General features: G+C 38.5%; 1 protein-coding gene across 2 annotated transcripts in view; it reads left to right on the plus strand.

Moving 5' to 3' along the window:
- The first annotated feature begins 2,727 nt into the window (after positions 1-2,727).
- The window catches only part of PEX2 (peroxisomal biogenesis factor 2), a 96,206-nt gene continuing 74,960 nt past the window's right edge, over positions 2,728-23,973 (plus strand). The window contains exons 1-3 of one of the 2 annotated variants that reach the window (XM_080802066.1): positions 2,728-4,753; positions 7,169-7,199; positions 20,783-22,638. In XM_080802066.1, the coding sequence (XP_080658192.1) occupies positions 20,800-21,717 (918 nt within the window). In that variant the 5' untranslated portion in view covers positions 2,728-4,753; positions 7,169-7,199; positions 20,783-20,799 and the 3' untranslated portion in view covers positions 21,718-22,638. Of the gene's footprint in view, positions 4,754-7,168; positions 7,200-20,782; positions 22,639-23,973 lie in introns of those variants that run through there. The other variant, XR_013966736.1, reaches the window with a different exon arrangement.

The raw sequence follows: 23,973 nt of genomic DNA on the forward strand, positions 1-23,973 counted from the left end.
AGTAGAAGCACCTAACTGGTGTTAAGAGACTCTAAAGGAATAGTGTTTGTAGCAATTGGGGTGTGGGGTAGACACTGAAGGGTTTAAAGAAAGAGAGTAACAGAATAACATGAGTTTAGTACTTTAGAAAGATCACTCTGGTGAGCAGGGAAGAGATTAAAACTGAAGGGAGGTAAGGCTTGAGGCCATGGATTTGTCAGGAAATTATTTAAAGTGCAGAGATGATGAGAGCTTGAAATAAGGCAATGGCAGCAGAGATTATGAGAAGAGAGGGTGGGATTTGGAGTGGTATTAGATGGCATTGTGGCCAGGGGCCCAGGATATGCCATGGGCCTCCCTCAAGGAATAAAAGCAAAAGAACAGTGACAAGTTAGCAATGATGGCTGTGTAAACACTAGGCTGACAGATGGTGAGAGGGAGTATTTGGATTTTGTGTCCTGCTACCCTTCTACATCATTTGGACATTAACCAGGCAAGTAGAATCTGGATGAAGTGCTTAACAGTGTACAGTCAGATAGCACTAGAAAGTAACAGTGCTAGAAAGATGGAAGTTATACTGGAATGGGGAGAAATCAGTGCCAGAGAAAGGAGAGAGCATTATGGTATATCAAAAAAAAATTTTAATTAAAAAATTATTTTTAATTTTAATTATATTTTTTAAAATCTTACTTTATGAAGAGACTGAAATTACCTAAAGGAAACATTTCTCTTTTACAATTAACTACTGTTTTTAAAGGTTGAATTGTCACCAATAATTATAGCTAGCAATAGCTTATTTGTGAAGACACTGTTCTAAGTATTGTACATACAGGGCCTCATTTAATACTCAAATGTTATTATTAATTCAGTTTATTGTTAAGTGAGACCCACAGAGATTGAGTAACTTGTTCAGGGTCATCCAGTAACTGGTAAAGGTAGAATTTGAAGCCAGACATTGTGAAACCAAATCCTGAACCCGTCACTCTATCACTAACCATGTTTAGGAAATACAGACGTTCAGAAGTAATTTTTACTATGTTGTGGTTCAGAGCACACAGAGGCTCTGGAATCAGACTGTGTAGGTTCACATCCTCATTTCATCACTTAATAGCCATGAGAAGTTAGGTAAGAGACTTCCCTACTCTGCAACTGTTTTCCTATCTAAAACTGGGGATGATAATAGTTCTTGTCTCCTAGGGCATTTCTGATGACTAAATGAATAAATGCAGAAAAAGAGTTTAGAATAGTGCCTAGAACATATTACACATCCAATAAAATTTACCTGTTATTATTAACATTATTCTATCCTAAAGTACTGAGAATACTGGTAAGAAATGCTGTATATACCACATGGCCCCAATTAAGATCTGCAGTAGACAGAATAATGGCCCCTAAAAATGCCCATGCCCTTATCTCTGGAACCTGTAAATATGCTACCTTACCATGACAAAAAGAACATGGCAGACATGGTTAAGGTTATGGACCCTGAGATGGAGAGATTATCCAGGATTACCTAGGCAGGCCCAATCTAATTAGATTCTTAAAAGACTGCAATTAGAGAGAAAACAACTGAAGAAAAGGTAAGAGAAATCATGAAAGGCTCTCAATCCAGCTGTGCTAGCTTTGAAGAGGAAGAGAGAGGGCCAACACCCAAGGAATATATATGGCTTGTAGAAGTTGGGAATATGCCCTCTGCTGATGAGCTGACATGGAACCAATACTACCACAGTAAGGAACTGAATTCCATCAACCTGAATAAACAAAAAACCGAATTCTTCCCTATACTCTGTAGAAAGAAACACAGACCTATGGACGCCTTGAGTTTGGCCCAGTGAGATCAGAGTTGGACTTCTGACTACAGAACTGCATGACACTACCCGGGCATTGTTTTGAGCAGCTAACTCTGTGGTAATTTGTTACAGCAATAAACTAACATAAGATCTATGTTTAACTTTTTTCTAAAAGACTCAAATATATTGATTTAAGAACTATGTAATATGCTAAAATGGATTTAACTTTTTAAAGTCAGCAATTTTAAACTATGTTAGGGGCATAAATCAATGTCTCCTTTACATTTCTATTATTAAATTTCTTAGAACCTGAAAATTGCTGAAAGGCTAGAAGAAAGTATCATAAATAAGATGCTATTATAATTCTTTTCATTTTTTTCTTTATAGTTAAAGAAATATTCTATTTTTAAAGTTCTCATAATTAATGGATGAATTAATTATACTTTGATTTTTTATTAATATATTTTAAGCCCAAAGCCAAGTCCTAATAAGACTCTTCATTAACATGTTGACAGGAATTTATAAATTCTAGGTTTAAACAATTAACGTGTTGCATTTACAGAGGTAAAACACTCAAAGGCCAAGTACACTATGCCATGGTTATCTACTTTTTCACTGTCTCTGAATTGGTACTCATTAGCTCCAAAAGAGTAAGGGCCATGCCTGGGTGTTCACCTTAAGATCAACACTGCTTAGCAATACTCCTGGGCCCCAGCAGGCTTCTGTTAAATAAAGGAATGAAAAACAAATGTATTTTTAAATGAAGTATAGAAAATTAGAAGTAAAGCTTCCCTGAAATTTCAGTTTACTAACTCACTGGAAAACTAAAGAGGCATACTATATCAAGACATTAAATGATAAAAGGTGGAGCTTATTTTAAACATTTTCAACCAAAATCTTAAATGTTCTACATGTTTTACATTCTTAATCAGATTCATTAAACAAGTCAAATATCTTGCTAGCTTGGTACATTTATTAACAACTATTGTGATGTTCATGTGACATATATAAGGTTCCATGAATTAGAACTTGCTTTCTCAAAATGTCCTCTATATCACTCTTTTTGGGGTGTTCTCCCACTTCCAAAAAAATTAAATAAAGCAAATGTATCTGCTGGCCTACCTGAAAAGTACAACACGACTGCCTTCTTTCACAATTACTAAGTGAAAGCCATGGTCTTCTTCAAATTGATTTTCTTACCCGCCAGAACAGCACCATTCAACACGTGTAATCCGAACCACATATGTAATTTTAAATTTTCAAAAAACATTCCCATTTCGACATGTCATCAACATAAAATGAACTAGTTCACATTCTTTCTTTTCCATACTCTATCTGCAGAAATCCAATGTACATTTTACTTAGACCTCCATTTCCCCCACCCACATTTCAGGTGGCTAGCAACTACTTTATCAGGCAACTGCAGCTCTAGAAAAATCTCCCCTCCAATGCCTAAGTGAACTACACACCCTATTAACTTGTAGCTGCTACTCTGTCTCATTTGTACTGTTGGTTCATGTGCTGGGATATGTTTTTGTTTTTGTTTTTAACTAATTGGGGAAACCATCAACATCATCCTTCTTAGGACTGCTTTTTCCAAGATCTCCTTAACGGATGGAAGACAACAAAATTGCAGCTAGAAGTATGCTAAATTGTACACCTTTGATGTAAAAATGAATTTGAACAGTATTATGATTCATTAATAAATGTTCTTTTATCCCTAATGTTTCATAATCTGGCTAACAGAACATGAACTCTGTTTCACAGAAAAATTATTTTTTAAAAAAACTTTAAAAGCTGTCCTGCAATCCTGTTTCTACAGGATACGCTCTGGAACATGTAACAGTACAGCTGCTGTTGGACTGTGCTCCTGAGGAGAAGAGAGCGGGGTGAGGCAGTAACTAAAACGTTCTTAAGACCTACTACGTGCAGGAAGGTTTACCTAACCTCTCTTCAAAGCTTAGAGCGAACCCTCCAGCTAAGACACTACTGTCCATACTACCGAATCAGGAGGCAGTGGCAGTTCACGGAGCTACATATAATTGCCTGGTGAACGCTCAAAAAATACGTTCCCTCAGGCGCCAGTCCTAGAAATTCAGACTTAGTTACCCAGGGGTGGACGATCTGGCTGTCCGTGTTCTACGTGTTCCTGGGTCATTCTGAGGGGCCCTGCTGCGCCCAGCTGCTCACTCCCCCACGGTGCGAGCGCGTCCAGGGCCTCTCGGGCCAAGGCTGTGGAGCCGGACGGCTAACTGGACTAGGCTACCCTCCTTCCTAAACGTGCAGAAGTCAGGAAGCTACCCACCCACCGCACGCACGCGCAGCAAAAAAGGCCCCTGCCCCGAAGCCGCCGCCCGCGTCCCCCGAAGGCTCCTCTCCCCAAAAGGCCATCCCGTTGTGAGCCCTCTACCCTGGGCGAGCCAGGAGCCCAGGAGCTGCCGAGGCGCCCCACTGCCACTCGGCGGCGCTTGTCCGGCGGCACGCCGCGCTGTTGGAGGACAGAGAAAATCCTGCCCTTAGAGAACCCCGGCTTCCCCGCGGCCTCTTGACACCAGGGCCTCTTCACACCAGGGCCTCTTCACGCGCGGCCCCGACCCGGGGCTGACGGGTTCGCGACTGTCCTGCCAATCAGATACGGTTTCCTCAGAGTGGCCAGCCCACCAATCACCGCGCGCGGGTGTCTTGTTCGGCTCTTCGGCTCTTCGGCCTCTCGGCCTTTCGGCCCTTCGGCCCTTCGGTTCTTCCGCGCTCGCTGTTGTTGGGCCGTCCGGGGCCTTCCGCCGCCTTCCGCCGCGCTCGGAAGCTTAGTTCTCCTTGGTTTAATTTCCCCTTTTTTCTCAGACACTTCCGGGTCCCGCGTCGCTCCGGAAGCCCGCGAGTTCCGGAAGCCTGGGTAATCCAGGTTCTGCTAGGAGAAGCCAAGCTTCCCAGAAAATGTCTCAGAGAAAGTTACGTGGAACGGGGGCGTTTCGCAGACTCCTAAGGTCAGTGTCTGCCCGAGAGAGCCGGAGTGCAAACCTGCGGTCTTCCCTACAGCTGGGAGGGCGTGGAGTTTCGCGACGTTGTCGCTGTCGCCCTTAGCTTGAGTTTGCCTGTTTATTGGCTTCCTGTTTTCCTGGAAGAAGCAAAGTCAAAGTCTGATTTGGGAAAGGCAATGAAGTAGGCCCGAGCTCCTAAATATAGTCTTAGAATGGCACCATTAAAAGAAAAAAGGGGGGGGAAAAAAAAACACAGCTAGTCTTGAGTTCCTTTGCCTTCCACGAGGTGACTTTCTAAAACACTTCAAAATCTTCTCCGCGCTCTTGTCCGTGGTGAGATTTGCTTTTTAAGAGTGGCTTTAAAAAATTACGCAGTGTCCTAACTACGTAATATCGGATGGCTCATACTTAAAGTGTTATATTTGGTACAAAAATTGAGGTCAATGCTTAAGTTTCTATTGAAAGCCTGTGAACTTAGAAGCAGTTTTAATTTTCGGGAAGAAGAGCTGTTGAGAATGGTCTTACATAATTGTTTGCTGTTAGTTTGTTATATTTAACAGTGATTTTTGATAACTGAGAGTGCGGAAATAATTGACATTTTTCTTCTGGTGCTTTCTATAAAAAGACATTGTTTCTTTCTTTCTTTTCTTAGGTCCCATTTTCCAAAAATACCACATTTAGTGAAAGGACTTTTCCCGAGACCAAGTTGTTGAATGTCCACATCTAACATATTCTGGTATTCTGCGATGCCCCTTCAGAATTTTTTACCTTAACAATTTCAGGCAGTTACAGGAAGTTTGAGACTTTATCGACACCACAATTTGCAGTCTAAACATCTTCCCCTATTGTGTTATCGTTAGTTAAACCTGAACAAAATAAACTTGGGATGGCTGACTTATTTTTTTTCTTTTTTTTTTTTCACTTTATTTTCTCTCGGATCTGCCCATATTATCAAATACTTGTATCCAGAACTATTAGAGTTCAGTAATTTGAGTCAGAAGGGGACTGAAAAGAAGAAAGATAATGGAATTATTTAAAAAGTAAAAAACAGAAGCAAAAAACCAAACAACAACAACACAAAAAAAACCTTTAAAAAGTACATATATGCTTATTGGTTTATTTATTTTATTATTATTTATTATATATATTTTTTTTCCTTAAAAAAAAAAGATAAAGAAAATGGAAGTAACAGAACATAGTAGAAAGAATACTAAACTAAGTAAAGAGAATAGAGTGCTAGTCCTGACTCTGGTTTCCTTTGACCAGCCCTACCTCATGGCCTTATTCTCTTCATTTTTAGGGGTTGGGGTAGCATTCAGTCTGTGGTTTTAAATATGTTCTGAAAAAGAATTCCTATATAAATTTCCTGGAGCCACACGGGAGAGACAAACCAAGCAGACAACCGTTTTTTACAAGAACAGCTCTTGTATGTGTTCTGTTTGAAACAGTGTTTCTGTTAAGAAATTTAAATTCATATCTTAGACTAGATGATCTGGGTTTACTTCTAGCATTATGATTCTGTTTCAAATTACTCATTTGTATCCAGTGTGCATTAATTCGATTAGTAACTTTTTTTAATAGTAAAAGATACATTCATCATTAATTTATTACTAAAAGTCACAAACAGGTCTATATTGTCTAATTTGTTTAACAAATACAAACTTCAAATTTAATTTTTTGTGATCATAATCATAATTCTTTATTTTTTTCTATTCCTTCTTCCCTGGTATTTTAGCCATAACATTTTTTGCTTAATTTTGAAGCTTATAATAATCTTTGCAATAGGAGGGGCAGATATTTTTCACTTTACATATTCTGTGACTGAATCTTAAAGATGTTAACAGCCTTGCCCAACATTGCATAGCTAGTAAATTTGCATTTTAAGTCTTAGCCCCATGTTTTCCTCACAGCATCAGGTAATTTTAAAGTTTCTTTCTCTCTTGCACTTCACAGTGCTCAGGTTCCTGTGGCATATGGAAAATGTATGCCATATGCACAATCTTTATTTCTGAACAAAAGTTCTGCTCTGAATCACTTGCTCCTTTTTTTTCCTCCCTTGATTATCTTGGGCAACCTCAAAACAAATTGGATGTCCCCTTTACCTCCTTCCTGTGAAATGACAGCAGTTTCTAAACATTCCATGTTCCTCTTCAGTTCCTTTGGTATGTGGAAGAAATCTCTGGAGAAAAGCTCTGTACTGCTCCATTTGCCCTGTGTAATCCTGGCACTGCAAATGCCAGTACTGTTATTTCTCTACATGGAAGTGGATGCAGGGAAGACAATGTCTAGCACCCTCTCTCCTTCCCATTGTGCAATGTTAATCAACTTCTTTTCAATCTTTTACCATCTATACGATCAAAATGCCCTTTTCTATATTGCGTTTTATTCTATCTAATATGTTTTCTTTTTTTTTTTTTTCAGACCTTTCCCTTCTTAACTGCCTGTGAATAAGGTGAGATAAAATTTCATCCACGCTGTCTTGTCTTCTTACTATTAAGACAAAAAACCCAAGAGCTGTAGAGTAATTCTGTTTTGATTCTGCATAACTGTTCCCTTCTAGTGTTAAATGCATTGGCATTTCCTCTATCTTGCATATAGTATGTGTTCATAACAATTAAATGAATGTTCACGCCTCATTTTTTCACCCACATACTCCCTTTGTTCATATTGGGCATTCAGGCTCTTTGAATGGTTTTCTGACCACATGTGTATAGTCAGGGAGAGAGAATGTACACTAGATGCATCCCAGGCAACATGGGCAACTTTACCACAGCCCTTTACTTTATTTCCCTGTTTACAGTCCTGGAAGCTTGACTGGCAGTCTGGTCTTGTGAATGATCTTGAGGGAAAAAAATTTGCTTTGAGCTCTGTGGGATTGAATTTGTTCCAGGTTTACCACATATTCTTACTACTTATTAACTTCCTTTGTGTGTTCCACAGTATCTCTACTGTTTACCGGAAATTTACTGATTGTCAGTCCGACCTTAAACAGGTTGTTAATCTCCTCACGTCTGACTTTTGTCTTCTAAAATGGACATGATAGTATTTACTGTGTTATGAGGATTAAATGAGATAAAGAGTGTGAAGAAAACATAATGCCTCTCACACAATGATGTATTACATGGTACTTCCTTCTTTCCCATTGCTAATACCTCTGTTCCTTTGTGGATATTTCCATGTTGTCTGTCTGTCTGTCTCTGTCTCTCTTTCTTTCTCTCTCTCTCTCTTTTTTTTTTTAAGATTTATTTATTTGTCAGAGACAGAGAGAAAGCACACAAGCAGAGGGAGCAGCAGGCAGAGGAAGAAGCAGGCTCTCTGCTGAGTAAGATGCTGATGAGGGACTCAGATCCCAGAGTCCTGGGATCATGGCTTGAGCTGAAGGCACAGGCTTAACCAACTGAGCTACACAGGTGTCCCTCCATGTTATCTTGAATGCCATAAAATATGCAATTAAACATGTGTGCCAGTAATTTGCAAGTTATTTAAAATTCTCTTCTTAGGTTCTAGAGCGCTTTTCTTTTTTTTTTTTAAGATTTTATTTATTTGACAGAGATCACAAGCAGAGAGGCAGGCAGAGAGAGAGAGGAAGGGAAGCAGGCTCCCCGCTGAGCAGAGAGCCCGATGCGGGGCTTCGTCCCAGGACCCTGAGATCATGACCCGAGCCAAAGGCGGAGGCCTTAACCCACTGAGCCACCCAGGTGCCCCCTACAGCGCTTTTCTAAATTTATGGAGTACTTAAAGATCTAGTTGCTTCATATATTTCTTGTGGCTCTTGTTTGTTCCTCCTTGGAGTGTAATTTTTGCTGTAGTTCATGGTTATACTCTTAATCTCTTAGTGTTTAGACTTTTAAAATAGCCCCATTTGCATGTCCTGTGGTGTCCTTCTAAAGTATTTCTGTTCATCTTTTAGGCCCATCACACCTTGTCAGTCAAGGACACTAGGTCAGAGCATGGCTCTGCCACTTCTAGTGTGATTTATACAAGTCAGCTAATCTCTCTGTGCTTTAGTTTCCTTGTTTTAAAACGTAAATGATAAAAGAACCTCTTTCATAGTACTGGTAAGGATCAAATGATTTAATATTTAATTTTGCAAAGGATACTTAGGTATGATAGTCCCTTGTTAGCACTTGATAACTGGTAAGCGGTATATATGTACTTCAGTCATAAACTCATAAATTGGTGGGTATTGTCTTCCAGATGCTTTGCTATTTTTTTTCTATGATTGTGTCTCTGTCTTTCATGTTCTGTTTTAATTTCTCCAGTTTCTCTAGCCTTTTTCACACTCAGCATTATCATTTCTGTAGTTGGAAATGGCTGTTCTTTTTTCTTCCTCTTCCAAGGTTTCCTAAAATAGTTCTTATAAGGATTCTAGATAGGTAGACTTTTCAGAGTTGATTTTTTGAAATTTATTTTTATATCTTTAAACTGCTAGAGAGTATAGTATGATAAAATGACTTGTCCAGAGTCACACAGTCTATTGGTGAACCTGGTCTAAGATACAGAACTAATCAGAACCAGTTTAACTCTCTTTCCCCATATTCACTCAAACATCTGCTTTTTATTTTCACAACATGCTTTTTCTCTTAAAGACTCAGAAGTATCAACTTTCTGAAAGAGAAGATTATGAGTGCCATGCTTTTCTCTTAAAAATGTATTTGTAAAGCTAGGCCAAGGTATTGAAAATTCTGTTTTAAGGTTTAAAAAAACCAGAGGGAAACATTGATGTTAGTTTTAGATACTTGAATAAGTGTCTTAAATAAGTAAATGAAATTGGGGGGGGTACTCAGTTGTTTAAGACTAATTATAATCTTGATGATGGTAGTATTTGATTTGAGTTCCCTTTTTTTTTCCAAATTAAAAAATGTATCTATATTTCCCATCTGCTAGGACAGGTTACTTATCTTTGTTTGTCTTTTTGAGCAATTTATGAGATTTTGAAGTTTATCCTAGAACATTTTATTGTGTACTCACTACCAGTCCCAAAAAGAAAATTCCTATTTGTATTTTGATGAGGATTATGTTAAGTATATCGCTAGAAGTCTAGTGTCTACAATAGAACTTTAAAATTTCAGCATATCTTGTCCATATCCAAGAGAGCACAATTTTGATTTATAACATTTGATATCTATAAATTATTGAAACTTGGTTTATATTTGATGAAAGAGTAGAACAAAAGAGTGGTGACAAGTCATTTAGCAAGCCTGTGGCAGAAGTGGGATTTGAACTTCTGGTTGTTGATTTTTAGGCCTATTCACAGTGCCAGAGGTCACAGTGTCCTAATGGGTCTCAGTCATAGCTATTTCTCTTTTGCTCATGTTTGAAATGTGTTCTGGGAATCAGTGTCCTGTTAAATCCCTCTTTGATGCATGTCCCATTTATTAGTATTGATTTCAATACAATGGACAGTAAATCTATCTGACTACACAAAGGAAATAAAAAGTAGGGTGTAGGTTCAAAGCTTAAGATCTCCAGTTATAGAACTTTATTCACATAACCTCATAATATGAAACATAAGTTTAAAATTTTTTCAAACCTAAAAGGAAAAAAATTAGTATATTGTCTCATCCATTTTGATTACTTGAACCCTCAGGATAGTGTGGCAGCAACTTTGTCATACTAAAAATTAGTTAATTATTGTGGATCTGAAAAAGGATGGCTTGGCAGTGGGTGCATACATGGGTTTGGTACCTTAGAGAATACTTGGGAATCACATGTTTCTGCTGACAAAGTTTACAGGACTGTAAATTTAAATGTAGAGTTTTTGTAGGCAGCATGCATTGACAAATATGCCTAATGGTAATACATCTAGTACTGAGAGTCTCGGAACAGGTCAATAATAATGTGTATATTGATAGCAGCAATGTAGGAGATGTTACTTGGTATTATAGCTAAAAATCCATGTTATCCCCTTAATCATAATTACATTAATATTGACAGGCCCTTGACAATACTCACATTATTATTGATAGATTTCTGTCAATAACATGTTTTAAATAAAATACATTCATTCATAATTTGTACTATACTCAGTAAAAGCTCTGAAATACATTCTGAAAATTCTTCCTTCTTTAGTGTGATTCAGTTGTTTGTTTTGGTTTTGGAATGTGATACAGATGACAAAGTTTTTATTGGGGGTAATGGAAAGCATAAAAGAGAAGGTTAAGGGCACCTGGGTGACTCAGTCGTTAAGTGTCTGCCTTCGGCTCAGGTCATAATCCCAGGGTCCTGGGACGGAGCCCTACATCGGGCTCCCTGCTCTGCAGGAAGGCTGCTTCTCCCTCTCGCACTGCCCCTGCTTGTGTTCCCTCCCTCGTTGTCTCTCTGTCTCTGTTAAATAAATAAATAAAATCTTAAAAAAAAAAAAAAAGGATGAGCTATTTAAAAATAGGTTTATATATTACTGCTCTTAGTAAACAAATTTCAGGGTTTTTTTTTTTTTTTTCTGAAAGAAAAGCTGTATGACGTGATATCTAGTGATAAAATGTCAGCAGACCTTTTTAATAGTTTTTAATGCTAGATCATTCTGTCTTAAACGTATTTATGGGACAAGTTAATCAGACTAACCCTGTAGATGCTATAATTTGCCTTGACTATCTTTTTCCATATCCTTAATGTAGTAGTATCCTTCACTAAACACATATTGTATAATGCCAATTATACTTTTAATTAATTATTTTTATGAGTCTCTTTGCATGACTATAAATGTTTCCCTCTGCGTTGGCCCTTTAGAATCTTAAATTAGTGCGATTTGGGAAATGGGGATTGGGAAGGGAAAGGGTTATAGAATTGTGTATTAAAAGAATGAGATTTCATGCCAGAGTAGGAAAAGGTATTGCCTGTTTTTGACATTCTGGAAAAATCAATTTGAATTAAATCTGATGGTGTTCGTTTCAATTCTGAACAATCCCAGCTTTAAAGAAAAAGATTAGTTTGTATTTTTTTTTTAACTATTCAAGTTGGAGCCTACTTTTGTGAAACTAGATACTAATCTACAAGAACCTATAATATGGGGATCACTAAACCTTACTTAAACTAAATTCCTGAAGGTAAGTAGAAATAGACTGGCTTAATGTTGGGTGTGGATGGCACTCACTGTAACAGAATCAGGAAAGTACTGGTTTACACAAAAAAAAATTGGGGATTTTTTTTTTTTTATTAAATTTTTTATTTATTTTCAGCGTAACAGTATTCATTGTTTTTTCACCACACCCAGTGCTCCATGCAATCTGTGCCCTCCCTAATACCCACCACCTGGTTCCCCCACCCTCCCACCCCGCCCCTTCAAAACCCTCAGGTTGTTTTTCAGAGTCCATAGTCTCTCATGGTTCACCTCCCCTTCCAATTTCCCTCAACTCCCTTCTCCTCTCCATCTACCCTTGTCCTCTATATTATTTGTTATGCTCCACCAATAAGTGAAACCATATGATACTTGACTTTCTCTGTTTGACTTATTTCACTCAGCATAATCTCTTCCAGTCCTGTCCATGTTGCTACAAAAGTTGGGTATTCGTCCTTTCTGATGGAGGCATAATACTCCATAGTGTATATGGACCACATCTTCCTTATCCATTCATCCGTTGAAGGGCATCTTGGTTCTTTCCACAGTTTGGCGACCGTGGCCATTGCTGCTATAAACATTGGGGTACAGATGGCCCTTCTTTTCACTACATCTGTATCTTTGGGGTAAATACCCAGCAGTGCAATTGCAGGGTCATAGGGAAGATCTATTTTTAATTTCCTGAGGAATCTCCACACTGTTCTCCAAAGTGGCTGCACCAGTTTGCATTCCCACCAACAGTGTAAGAGGGTTCCCCTTTCTCCACATCCTCTCCAACACATGTTGTTTCCTGTCTTGCTAATTTTGGCCATTCTAACTGGTGTAAGGTGGTATCTCAATGTGGTTTTGATTTGAATCTCCCTGATGGCTAGTGATGATGAACATTTTTTCATGTGTCTGGTAGCCATTTGTATGTCTTCATTGGAGAAGTGTCTGTTCATATCTTCTGCCCATTTTTTAATATGATTATCTGTTTTGTGTGTGTTGAGTTTGAGGAGTTCTTTATAGATCCTGGATATCAACCTTTTATCTGATAAAATTGGGGATTTTTGATCCAAAAATGTGAAGGTGCCATAATCTTTTTGCTTTTGATTAGTTCTTAATGAAGCAGGTCATTACTTTAACTCTTTCAGAAAGTTATTAGCACGTTAGTTAAGGGCGTTGCATTGTAGTACATATCCTCTCACTGGTCTTCGGGAGCTTTAGCATTTGTTTTCTTCAGTCTTCTTGAACTCTGCTATCAATAGATTCATCTTTTAAAAATATATCTCATTATGTCTCTTCTCCTTAGTGATTGTTCATGCCTGTGAAATCATTCCGGTTTCCCTACAGTGGGCTTTTTGCAGTGGGTTAACTCTTCAGCCAGCCTCTCCTGCCGGCCTGTTTTGCTCAGTCATGGCAGATGACTTGAGTCTTTGCTTCCAGGTAACAGTCACAGCCACAGTGAGTGAAGGTTAAATCACTAAGGAGGCAGATCCTTTTGGAACTCATCCCAGTATCTCCCAGATAAACCATGGCCAGGTTTCATGGCTTGCACATATCTGGGGTTTGCACAGCTTGTTCTTGTGTCTTAAATGTCATTTTTTTTTTTTTTTTCTTTTCTGCCAGGGGAGTTTTGTGATCCTTCATGGTGTCTTCACATTTCAAGACTCATTCTTTGTTTTGGCTAGTCCTGATTATAGTAACATTCTATTTCTTTAAAAAAGCTTGAATAAAAGAAAGTGAACTGAGAGTTAAGTTTTTGGCTTGAATCCCTGGTACCTAGGAGATTGCCTGGCATTTGGTAAGCACTCAAAAAATATTAGTTAAATTGGGCCATTTGTCAGAGAATTAGTGTTCACTAAAACACACTCCTTATATTATATTGAAAATAACTTTGTGACTTAAAGGCATTTATATTTTTCTGTGCTTTACACCTATTGTGGGCAAATATTGTTGTACAGCAGTGGAGGGAAAAGGTTTCCATGATCATACTGATTGAACTTCTAGTTATTTTTGTTTTATAAACAAAAATAAAAATTTCTTCTACTGCTGGGCCCTGCCCATCTCTGAAGCCAATATTCTAGAATGAATGTGTCTGCCTGAAAAGAGGAAAAAGGAAAGGAAGAGGAATGGAGTGTCACATGTTAGTGATGAACCACAATTGGATGCCTGTCTGGACTGCCTGTACCATGCCCTATTTCAGCAAAGCACCCTAGAGTCAGATATTATCAGTGTGCATTCCTGAAGTTTCTTTGCTTCCTGATAATAGGCATTACCATATCGATGAGGGTTAAATAACCAAGGGAGCAGGTCATGCTGAAACCCATCCCCATGCTCGCAGAATTCCCCCTCCATAATCTCCTTTCAGATAAGATACAGGAGTGTGATGTGTTCCACTGAACCATGTCTCTGCCCCTTCCCATCTAGTCCGCCTCCATGTGCACGCATAATAGTGACATCATGTTCACTGTTTACTACCACAATTATATTTTAATTGTGTACTTAGTATTTCCTGGAAAAAAAAGTTCTTTCACCACAGATTGAGGCATTAATATAAGTAATAATGAAAATTTCAGTCTTTTGAAATAAATTTGCCAAAATCAACTTGGACTCCTTTTCTTCTTATGCCCATCCCTAGCCAAAGCAGCAATAATATAGTAATAATGATACTTTCCAGTTTCCAGACCACTTTCATAACATTATCTGGTTTAATGTCAACAACTTTGTGTGTGTGGTAGCTGTTCTTTCCAACTCTTTGAAGAATCTGAGGGTAGGGGTGCCTAGGTGGCACAGTTGCCTAAGTATTGGACTCTAGGTTTCAGCTCAGATTATGATCTCAGGGTCATGAGATCAAGCCCCACATCAGGTTCCGTGCTGGGCTCCACACTCAGCATGGCATCTGCTTGAGATTTTCTCTTACCCCTCCCTCCCCCATGCCTCTCCCTAAAATTAAGAAGAAAAAAAGAATCTGAGGTAATGACTTTTTCTAAGATCACATAGCAAGTAAGTAACAAAGCTGGAACTTGAGCTCAGGTCTGATTGATTTTAAATATACTTTTTTCTATTGTCAAGTTGCCTAAATATGAATGTAGAGGAAAGGAGGAGTATTCCGCTTTGACTATGGTGTGTAATGGACAGTGTCTGTTCTATGTTTACAACTGAAAGAAGTCACAAAAATGACTAAAATGTTGGAAAATAAAACCTGAAACAAAAAAAATAGAGAAATTACTCATCTGGAAAGGCAAAGGCTGAAGAACAGTTTAATGATAGTCTTTTGGTCCATTAAAGAGTCTTACGCAGGGAGGAGATTGAGCCCAGCTGTTGTTAATCTACACTGAGGCCAGGCCTAAGGAGAAAAAGAGGAAAGGAAAAAAATGTTAAACTGTAACAGAAGGGATAAGAAAGAATTTTTTGATAATAAAGATTATTAAATATTGGATTGGTTAGAGTGTGTTAAGTCTCCTTTTCTGGCAGCCATTAAAAATTCCTGTCTTTGCTAAATAATAAGTATGATTCCTCCAGAAATGAAGTATTTGAAATGGATGATTCTTCTGAGACATCACTCCCTCAGACCAGTTTTTCAAAATATGAGTAAGAAACCTGAGGAAGAGAAAGCTTCCCTCACCATCCAGTTCATCCAGATGCTCTCATATAGTATTCAGTCAGTATACCAATTAACTACTAAACTTCTCATTCTGTTGCACATAGATTCAACAAGCATTTATTGAGCAACTACTGTGAGTTCATCCTTGGGTTTATTCTATAATTGTAACAAATCCATCAGCCATAATGCAGAACTCATAATGACTCTAGTATTTAAAGATACATGAATTAGCATAACTGGTTCTCTAACACAAGCCATGTATTTTAACTGATACTCAACTGGAAAAAAAATAGCACTCTATCCAGTCCAATTCTTGGGATGTGAGAGAGGTGAGAGGTGGGATCTGGTAGTGCTGAACTTCTATCCATGTCCAATATGGTCAGAGCCTTTCAAGGGTAATTTGACAATAATTGAGAACTTCCTTTGCTGACCACAGAATATGAAATCTGGGAAAGATAACAGAGTTGTAGACACTGTGACAGTAGAGGAATCATGTGCTATATTCCTACGCACCATGCATGATTGTAGAATTTTGCATGAGTGAAACTGAGCTAGAAATCATTCTCTTTTTAGGTGTCAGGTGCTTTGAGAAATAAGTGTAAGATAAGGCACTTTCCCTTAACTAGCTTACAGATAAACTAGGGAAAGAAGATGTACTGACATGACTGAAATCACAGGACGGTTGAGGGCTCAAGTGAGTGGCACAGACAGTTGCTGTCAAAGTTAAAGGTGGTGATAATAGGAGTTGGAGATAGTTATGAAGGTTTCACAGAGAATGTTGAAATAAAGTTGGAATGTGAAGGGCAGAGAGTTGTGGGCAGTGGGAAGAGTTGGCAGGGAAGGTGAGTGTTTTGGATACATAGGAAAAGGCACAGAGTTAGGACTGAGGGGTGGCACAGAATTGGGCTAGGTTGTATCTGAGAAGTTTGTATTTTATCCCAAAGGTAATAATGAGGTAATAGAGATGATTTGGTAAATGTATGCAAAAATTTTGTGGATTTTGGTTTGCTTCTGGGGTTAAAAAAAAAAAAAAAAGTTCTAGTTGTTTCCCTCAATTACATAATGCCTGTAAACTAGAGAAAATTTGTAAACCGCAGAAAAAGTGAGAATAATATTATTTATCGATGCTTTTTGTACGGATTTTGGAATTCTTTTTCTGTTGAGATAGTTTCAAAAAGTTACATATTGTCTTTGAGAACCTGTGATACCATATTCATCTGTTAGTACCCTAGTTGTCTGTTTACTTGCCTGCTTCCCTTACTAGACCTTGGTTAGGGTCCTTAAGTGAGAGCCAAGATGTTTTGTTTATCTTTGCATCCCAAGCACCCAGCAGGGCTAGGATGTATTGAAGTCCATAGCCTTTGTGGAATTCATGGAGTAGTCTCTAATCTCGCAGGATCTACTTAACCGAAGAAAGGGGGAGCCAGAGTCAGTGTAAGATTTGTAACAGCCCCTGTGGATATAGGGATGAGAACTAAACAGAAATGAGTGTGAGGGCTGGCAGGCAGCATGGAGCTGTATGGATGGTAGATATGCCAGAAAAATTAACGAACTTCACTTTGAAGTGACTAGCCCATTCATTCTCAACATCCCCAGGAAGCTTGTTAGAAATGCAGATTCTTGGCTCCCATTCCAGGCTTACTGATTCAGAAACTCTGGCTCTGAGACACTACAGTCTTAAGAAATCTAAGTGATCATGATAAATGCTCAGGTTTGAAAACCATTAGCCAAGGACAGGACTGATGGTGAAGACTGTGGCATAGAAGGATTGAAAGCTCAAAGATGTATGTGATGCCAGTGAATAAAACTGTTGAACAGCCATGCTAGCTGGAACAGGAAAACTATGAGAATAAGATTATATTATTACAAAGAAAGCGGAGCATGTTTTAGGTGGGCAGGATCTACTGCTCCTGCTTAGTTCACTGCCTTCCTGATCTTAGCGTTTAAGTAGATCAAGTAGATTTAAAGTCAATTAGTCCTATCAGAGGGACACCCCCCCCCAAATCTACACCCAGATTTTCTCTCCCGTCTCCACACAACTGCCTACTGAGCTCTAGCTGTCTCATAGGAGCCTCAGATCTCTAACACTACTGTGGTTATTACCTCTCCCTTGAAACCTGTATCACTGCATGTGTTTCCTATTTCAGAGAGCTGGACTACCACCACACCGTTACTCAAGTCAGTTATTCTTGGCTTATTTCTCATTAAACCATGTCACTTCTAAATCCTCATAGCTTTAAAGATACCTATTTTTCTCCATCCCTACTGATACCCTTATAATTTAGAACTTTCTCATTGATCACTTTAATAATCACATAACAGTCATCTTAACTGGTCTCTCTGCCTCAAGTCTTTTCAGCTTCAAATCCATACTGAATGTGGCCAGAACAAGCTGTCTAAAATGCAAATTTGATTAGTTCTTTTCTTAAACTATCCAGTGGCTCCCCATTACCATTTTGATAAAATACAGTCTCCTCAGTTTGGCTTTTACTGTTGGTCTCCTGTCTTCCTTTCCAGCCCTTTGTCCTTGCACCTTCAGTCCTTTTCACCTGCTCTCTCTCTGCTTGGTATTACATTCCTTTACCTTCCTTTACCAGACTGACACTGCTAATCCTTCAGGTAGTTGTCAAGATATTATCTCTTTGAAGCGTTCTCTGACCTTCTGAGGTCTAGTGACAAAAATAATGCCCTGAATTTCCCCTTGCATATCACTCCTAACACCTTATTGTAATTGCCTGTTTATTATTTTATATAGCACATTCTTACCCACCCCTCACCTCACTACATTGTAGTCTCCACAAGGGGTTGAGGCTGTGTCAGTTTTACTATTACATCAGTAACTGGTAAACAGCAGATGTACGACAAACGTGTTGAAATAGGTAATAATCGATAGTCCAGATACGATCATTTGAAACAATTTTAAAGGCTACTGGGTAGGAATTTGTGTTTTCTATCCTTCACCTACCCCTTCTTTATCTTGTTCATCTAGTCTGTGTAGTGTGCATTATGTGCACTGGGTGCTGTGCTGGTTGCTAAAATTCAACTGTAACAAGACTCAGTCTTTGCAACAGGGTTTATCCTCTGGTGGAGGAAGTAGACAATTTAAAAAGTAGCCTGTGTACAGTATGTAGAGGCCAAGAAAGTGGAAGAATGGAGTGCTAAGGGAACAGCTAGAAGAGGCAGCCAACTCAAGTTTGGAGAGTCAGAAGGAAGTGATGCCTAAGCCCCTATTAAAAATTTAATGCTTAAAAACTGAAAACTGAGTTTTTCAATAAAACACAGGAACGTACTGTTCCAGATAGAGGGAACAGACCATAAATGTTCACTAGGGAACAAGAAAAGTGGGCACCTTATGACTAGAGGTCAACGGCTTAGGAAGGAAAGCAAGCTGGGATAGTTTGGGAGGCTCGTGTGTTTGAACAACTGCAATGTGGGAAATGCACTGAAAAAGGCAAAAGGTGGGATAGACCAATTAGATGTAATCCAACAGAGAGATGAGAGCTGCTGAATTTAGGAAGAGGCCTGCAGGGGATAGGGTAGTGAATGGATTAGAAAAATATTTGGGGCAAAGAGCAAAACCTTGGGGATTGATGAGATTTGTAGAGAGAAGAAAGGGACCTCGGTTCTAACCCCCGTCTTCTTTTCCTATAGCTCCCGGCTAGTATGAGACAAGGATTTCACAGAACTTGTGGCAAAAATCCTCCTCCCCCCCATACCTCTAAATTGTGAAATTTTGAGGGACTGCAGGAAAGGGAAAAAGGTGAGATCACCCTAGAAGTCAGATGATGTTTATGGGAGAGAAGAATTCCTGTCAAGTATCTAGATTGAGAAGAAAGCAGCAATAAACACCTATTATTCAGTAGGCCCTTTTGTTTCCTATACTTGAACTTGTTAGGTATGTAGTCTTCTGCCACTAAGTCATCTAAGATCCATGAATAATTTAAAAACATCCTCTGCATAAATAAATAAATAAATAGATAGGTAAAAACATCCTCTGTAAAACCTTCTAATTGTCAGAAAACAAAACCCTCTTTAATTATCAAATGCATTCCCAGTTTCAAGAGGTACAACTTTATTTTAGGATGTACCTTTCAGTCCTTTAACTTCTAACAAATTACATTTAATATCTTTTTAGTAAAAATCATAAATAGAATTTGAAAGAACTTAGAGGTCATTTTATCTCCTGCCTTCAGTTTTGTAAGTGAAAAAAATAAAGCAGAACTAGGTGAAGTAACTTGTCCAAGATCACAATGGCCACACTGTCGGTGACAATGAACTTAAGTGGGATACATGCCTCCCTCTGTAACTTAGTGTTATATTAGTGCTCTAGGCCTTTTGAAGGCCCAGAAATCGTGCATGATCTAGATCAAACTCCATGTGTTCAGGGCTGATTTTAGAAACCAAGCTGAAACAGATTTCTTGTCATAATTTGAATTTACCGGTTTTTTAATAATAAGTAAAATATCTAAACTGCTCTATACACTCCTTGACGATAGCAGCCAGAGTGTTTTAATCATTGTGGCTTGTACATAATAGGCATTTAATAAATGTGTTTTGAATGAGTCAGTCATACGTAGCAAACCACTAATCAGCTTTTTCTATTTCATTTTAAAAGATTTTTATCCCCTTAGTACCTCTGTGATTCCTTAGTTAATTTATGAAATGGTCTTTGTATATATTTTTACATCATGTTTTTCTTAGAAAACTGTATGACGTGTATCTTCATAATATCTGAGTAACAGCATTTCTGCACTCATGTTGTTTTGTGCTAGTATTCATTTTCTGCCATAGTGTGATAGCATAATAAACACTGATTGTTAATTTAATTTTTTCTCCTAACTTTATAGATACAAAACATATTTCAGAAAGATTAAATGACTTGTTAAAAAATATATATACCTCTGGAGTCAGTAGAAGTGCTGGCAATTAACCTGAGGTCTTGACTTACCATCCATTAGAATGTTCCATAGAGTTCTCTATATTTATTAAGTTCATGTATTTCTCCATTAGTCATATTATTATTTAGGTTCATCACTGTTAGTATCAGGATTTTATCATCTCCCTGCTAAGATGACCAAGGAGGATTACTTGGAGATATTTGTGGGAAAAGGGTACAACTTGCTATAAACTGTTATTCTTTTGATGAGGAGGGTCCAAAAAGGGGCAGGGGAGAAGAAGAAGAGCAAAGAAAAGAAGGGAGGGAGGGAGGAGTGGGGGAAGAAAGAGAAGGTTCCATATAAGAGGTGATTGTTTGCCGCTGCTTGACACCTACTGCCATCTCCATCTTCAGTGGGCCCTGGTCATTTGTGTATTGCAGTTTTAGATGCGTAGGTTGAGGAGATGGTATAAGCTTGCAGATGTTTGATGTTCCCTAATTGTACTTTACCCCTAGAGACCCTCCAAGAAGACATGGCTTCCAGAGAAGAGAACATGAAAAGGACGAACAGAGTGCTGAGAATAAGTCAGTTGGATGCGCTTGAACTGAACAAGGCCCTGGAGCAGCTAGTTTGGTCCCAGTTTTCTCAGTGCTTTCATGGATTTAAGCCAGGGCTGTTAGCCCACTTTGAACCAGAGGTGAAAGCATTATTGTGGCTTTTCTTGTGGCGATTCACCATCTATTCTAAAAATGCCACTGTGGGACAATCCATTTTGAATATTCAGTATAAAAATGATTTTTCCCCAAAGCTGAGGTACCAGCCACCAAGTAAGAATCAGAAGCTATGGTATGCTGTGTGTACAATTGGCGGGACGTGGCTGGAAGAGCGCTGCTATGACCTGTTTCGAAACCGTCATTTGGCATCATTTGGGAAAGCCAGGCAGTGTATGAATATCATGGTTGGACTTTTTAAATTAGGTGGGCTCATTAATTTCCTGATTTTCCTTCAGAGGGGCAAGTTTGCAACTTTGACAGAACGTCTCCTAGGCATTCGTTCTGTATTTTGCAAGCCCCAAAATATACGTGAAGTTGGCTTTGAGTATATGAATAGGGAACTTCTCTGGCATGGTTTTGCTGAGTTTCTGATTTTTCTCTTACCACTTATTAATATCCAGAAATTGAAAGCTAAGTTGTCTTCATGGTGTATTCCTCTTACTGGTGCTTCTAATAGTGACAATGCATTATCTACCAGTGGCAAACAGTGTTCTCTGTGTGGAGAGTGGCCCACCATGCCTCACACCATAGGATGTGAGCATATCTTCTGTTACTACTGTGTTAAAAGTAGTTTCTTATTTGACGTGTACTTTACTTGTCCTAAGTGTGGCACAGAGGTACACAGCGTGCAGCCACTAAAATCAGGAATTGAGATGTCAGAAGTGAATGCTGTCTAGAAACTAAGATTGTTTCCTCTGAGGAAAACTGTATTATGTTCAAATCCTTAGTATTAGTCATCCTAAGCATACTGTTTAGGTATCTTTCAGGAGGGGATGTGCTTCTCAGCCACTGTCTTCTATTCCTTTCCAAGTATGAAATTCTAATCACTAGAAACCACATGATTCTGAATATATTATGCAAACAATAATGTATTACTTTTCTTTAAATCATTGCATTCAGTTTTTAATGTTGAGAATAATGGACAGTTTTTATCAGACTACTAAAAACACTCTCTCATTTTGCTACTTCTTAGAAAGAGGTTAGATTCTAAAATGATTTCGGAGACTTGGGATGAGTGTGTATTTATTTTCAAAGATGGCATTATAATGTCATAATCTGACAATGATAAGACCCTGTTGTTTTGAGACTTAAGATCTAGTGCCCAGTTGTAATTTTAAGCTACTCTCTAAAACCTGTTTTTAAAGGGTTCAGTTGGCTTCCTTTTCAGGCAAAATAATGGCTACCAGGAGCTCCAGACTGATGTTTTGCCAGCTTTCTGATTCCCCGGGAATAAGAGCTTCTTGCGTAATAGTTCCGGCTAAGTCCAGGACCTCATTGTCATTGGTCTGCCTGGGATTACACATTTGTGAGCCGGGGCAGAAAAGTGCTAATCTTGATTACTAGGTGTGTACCTTGTGGACCCATAGTAGGAGAGAGGCAGTTCACCACAGGAAAGTCAGGTGCTATTGTAAGAATAGTGGATGATGGGCAGGTAGAAACAAAGATCCCTACTAGAGTCCACATTTTCCTTTTTCATATCAAAAGTCTGTATGTATTCTTTCATTTTGCCAGTGATCTAAGTTGATGAGAACATAAGTAACTGAGTGGTTGACTTTAGATTAAAGATTTAAAAGGATTAAATAAATATTTTGTTATACCAATAATTTTGTTGTGGTGTTATTTTGATAAAGTGCTCTCTGAGTAAATACCCATATTGTTATTTTAACATGAAAATAGTACTTTACATATATGTTAACCAATAGAGTTGTCAGTATTATGGGGGTTTTATGTTTTCCCAGACACTAATGGCACTTTAGTACCATGTATTTTTTAAATTTTTTATTTTTATTTAACCTCTACCCCCTCACTAAGTGATTATCCATAGGAGGTCAGGGAGTATGACTGTTGTGCTCATCACTGGACAATCAGAACCTACCACTCTTGGTGCCAGTGTACCAATAGAGACATTTTGTTAGCTGAGCAACTAAATCTACTATCACAGATTAGGTTCTGCAGAAGTACATGTTGCAAGGGACTTGAAGTACTTGGGCCTGGATTGGATCAAAGTAGTCAGGCCTTTTTACTTACACCTCTCAGCCACTCCCCCAGCTGGGCAACACATCCATCCCTGGAGGAGCTGGGTGACCAGCCTAATGTCAACCACATCTAGTACAGTCTCTCCATTATTTTTCTTTATGGTTTTCCATTTTTGTTATTCTTGCTTTTAAGCATACAAACACACTAATGGCAGGAAGTATTCAACTTAAAATCATTCAGTTTATGACTGATTTCTGTACTCAAGTGCTGCCTCAGGGAACTCCAACTCACTGCAGAGACCTAGGCCTGCTGGCTAAGTTGCTCCAACAGTCCCAGACCCCGTTGGTTCCTTGCCTTCTTATACACTGCCAGGAGACTTGCTCTAATACTGGTTCTTCTATTCCTACTCCCCAGTGGTCTCAGGGCTCAAGGTTCTTTAACTGGGTCATATTTAGCTATGTGATACATTTCTGCTTTAGCCTCAAGAACCTAACCATCACCTATGAGCTTCTCCCCTTGGAAAAATAAAAACTTTTACACATTGTTTTTTCTCTCCCGCATAACTTGTTCTCCAGTCAGATTTGCTACTTGTGTATATAATGTATCCAGTTGCTTCAGTGATCATATCTGAAATACATACCAGTCAAAGCTAACCCAAGGCATGTCCTGCTCCCCTACTTCAGAACTCAGTGGGTTTTGGGTAAGTTTATTTAACTCCTCTAAGATTCAATTTGGTCAACCTATGAAATGGGCATTCATTAATATCTATCTCTTAGGACTGTAATGAGAATTAAATCATTCTCTCAAAAATTACTTATTAGGTCCCTACAGGCATTCTTCTTTAGGCAGAGATGTACTTATAAATAAAAACCCCTTTTTACATTTGTGGAGGAATAATAGACAATAAACACATGTGTAAGATAATTTCAGAAGTTGGAAGTACTCTGAAGAAAAAA

The sequence above is a fragment of the Martes martes genome, assembly GCF_963455335.1.
Source record: "Martes martes genome assembly, chromosome: 4".
In the NCBI taxonomy this organism is placed as follows: Eukaryota; Metazoa; Chordata; class Mammalia; order Carnivora; family Mustelidae; genus Martes; species Martes martes.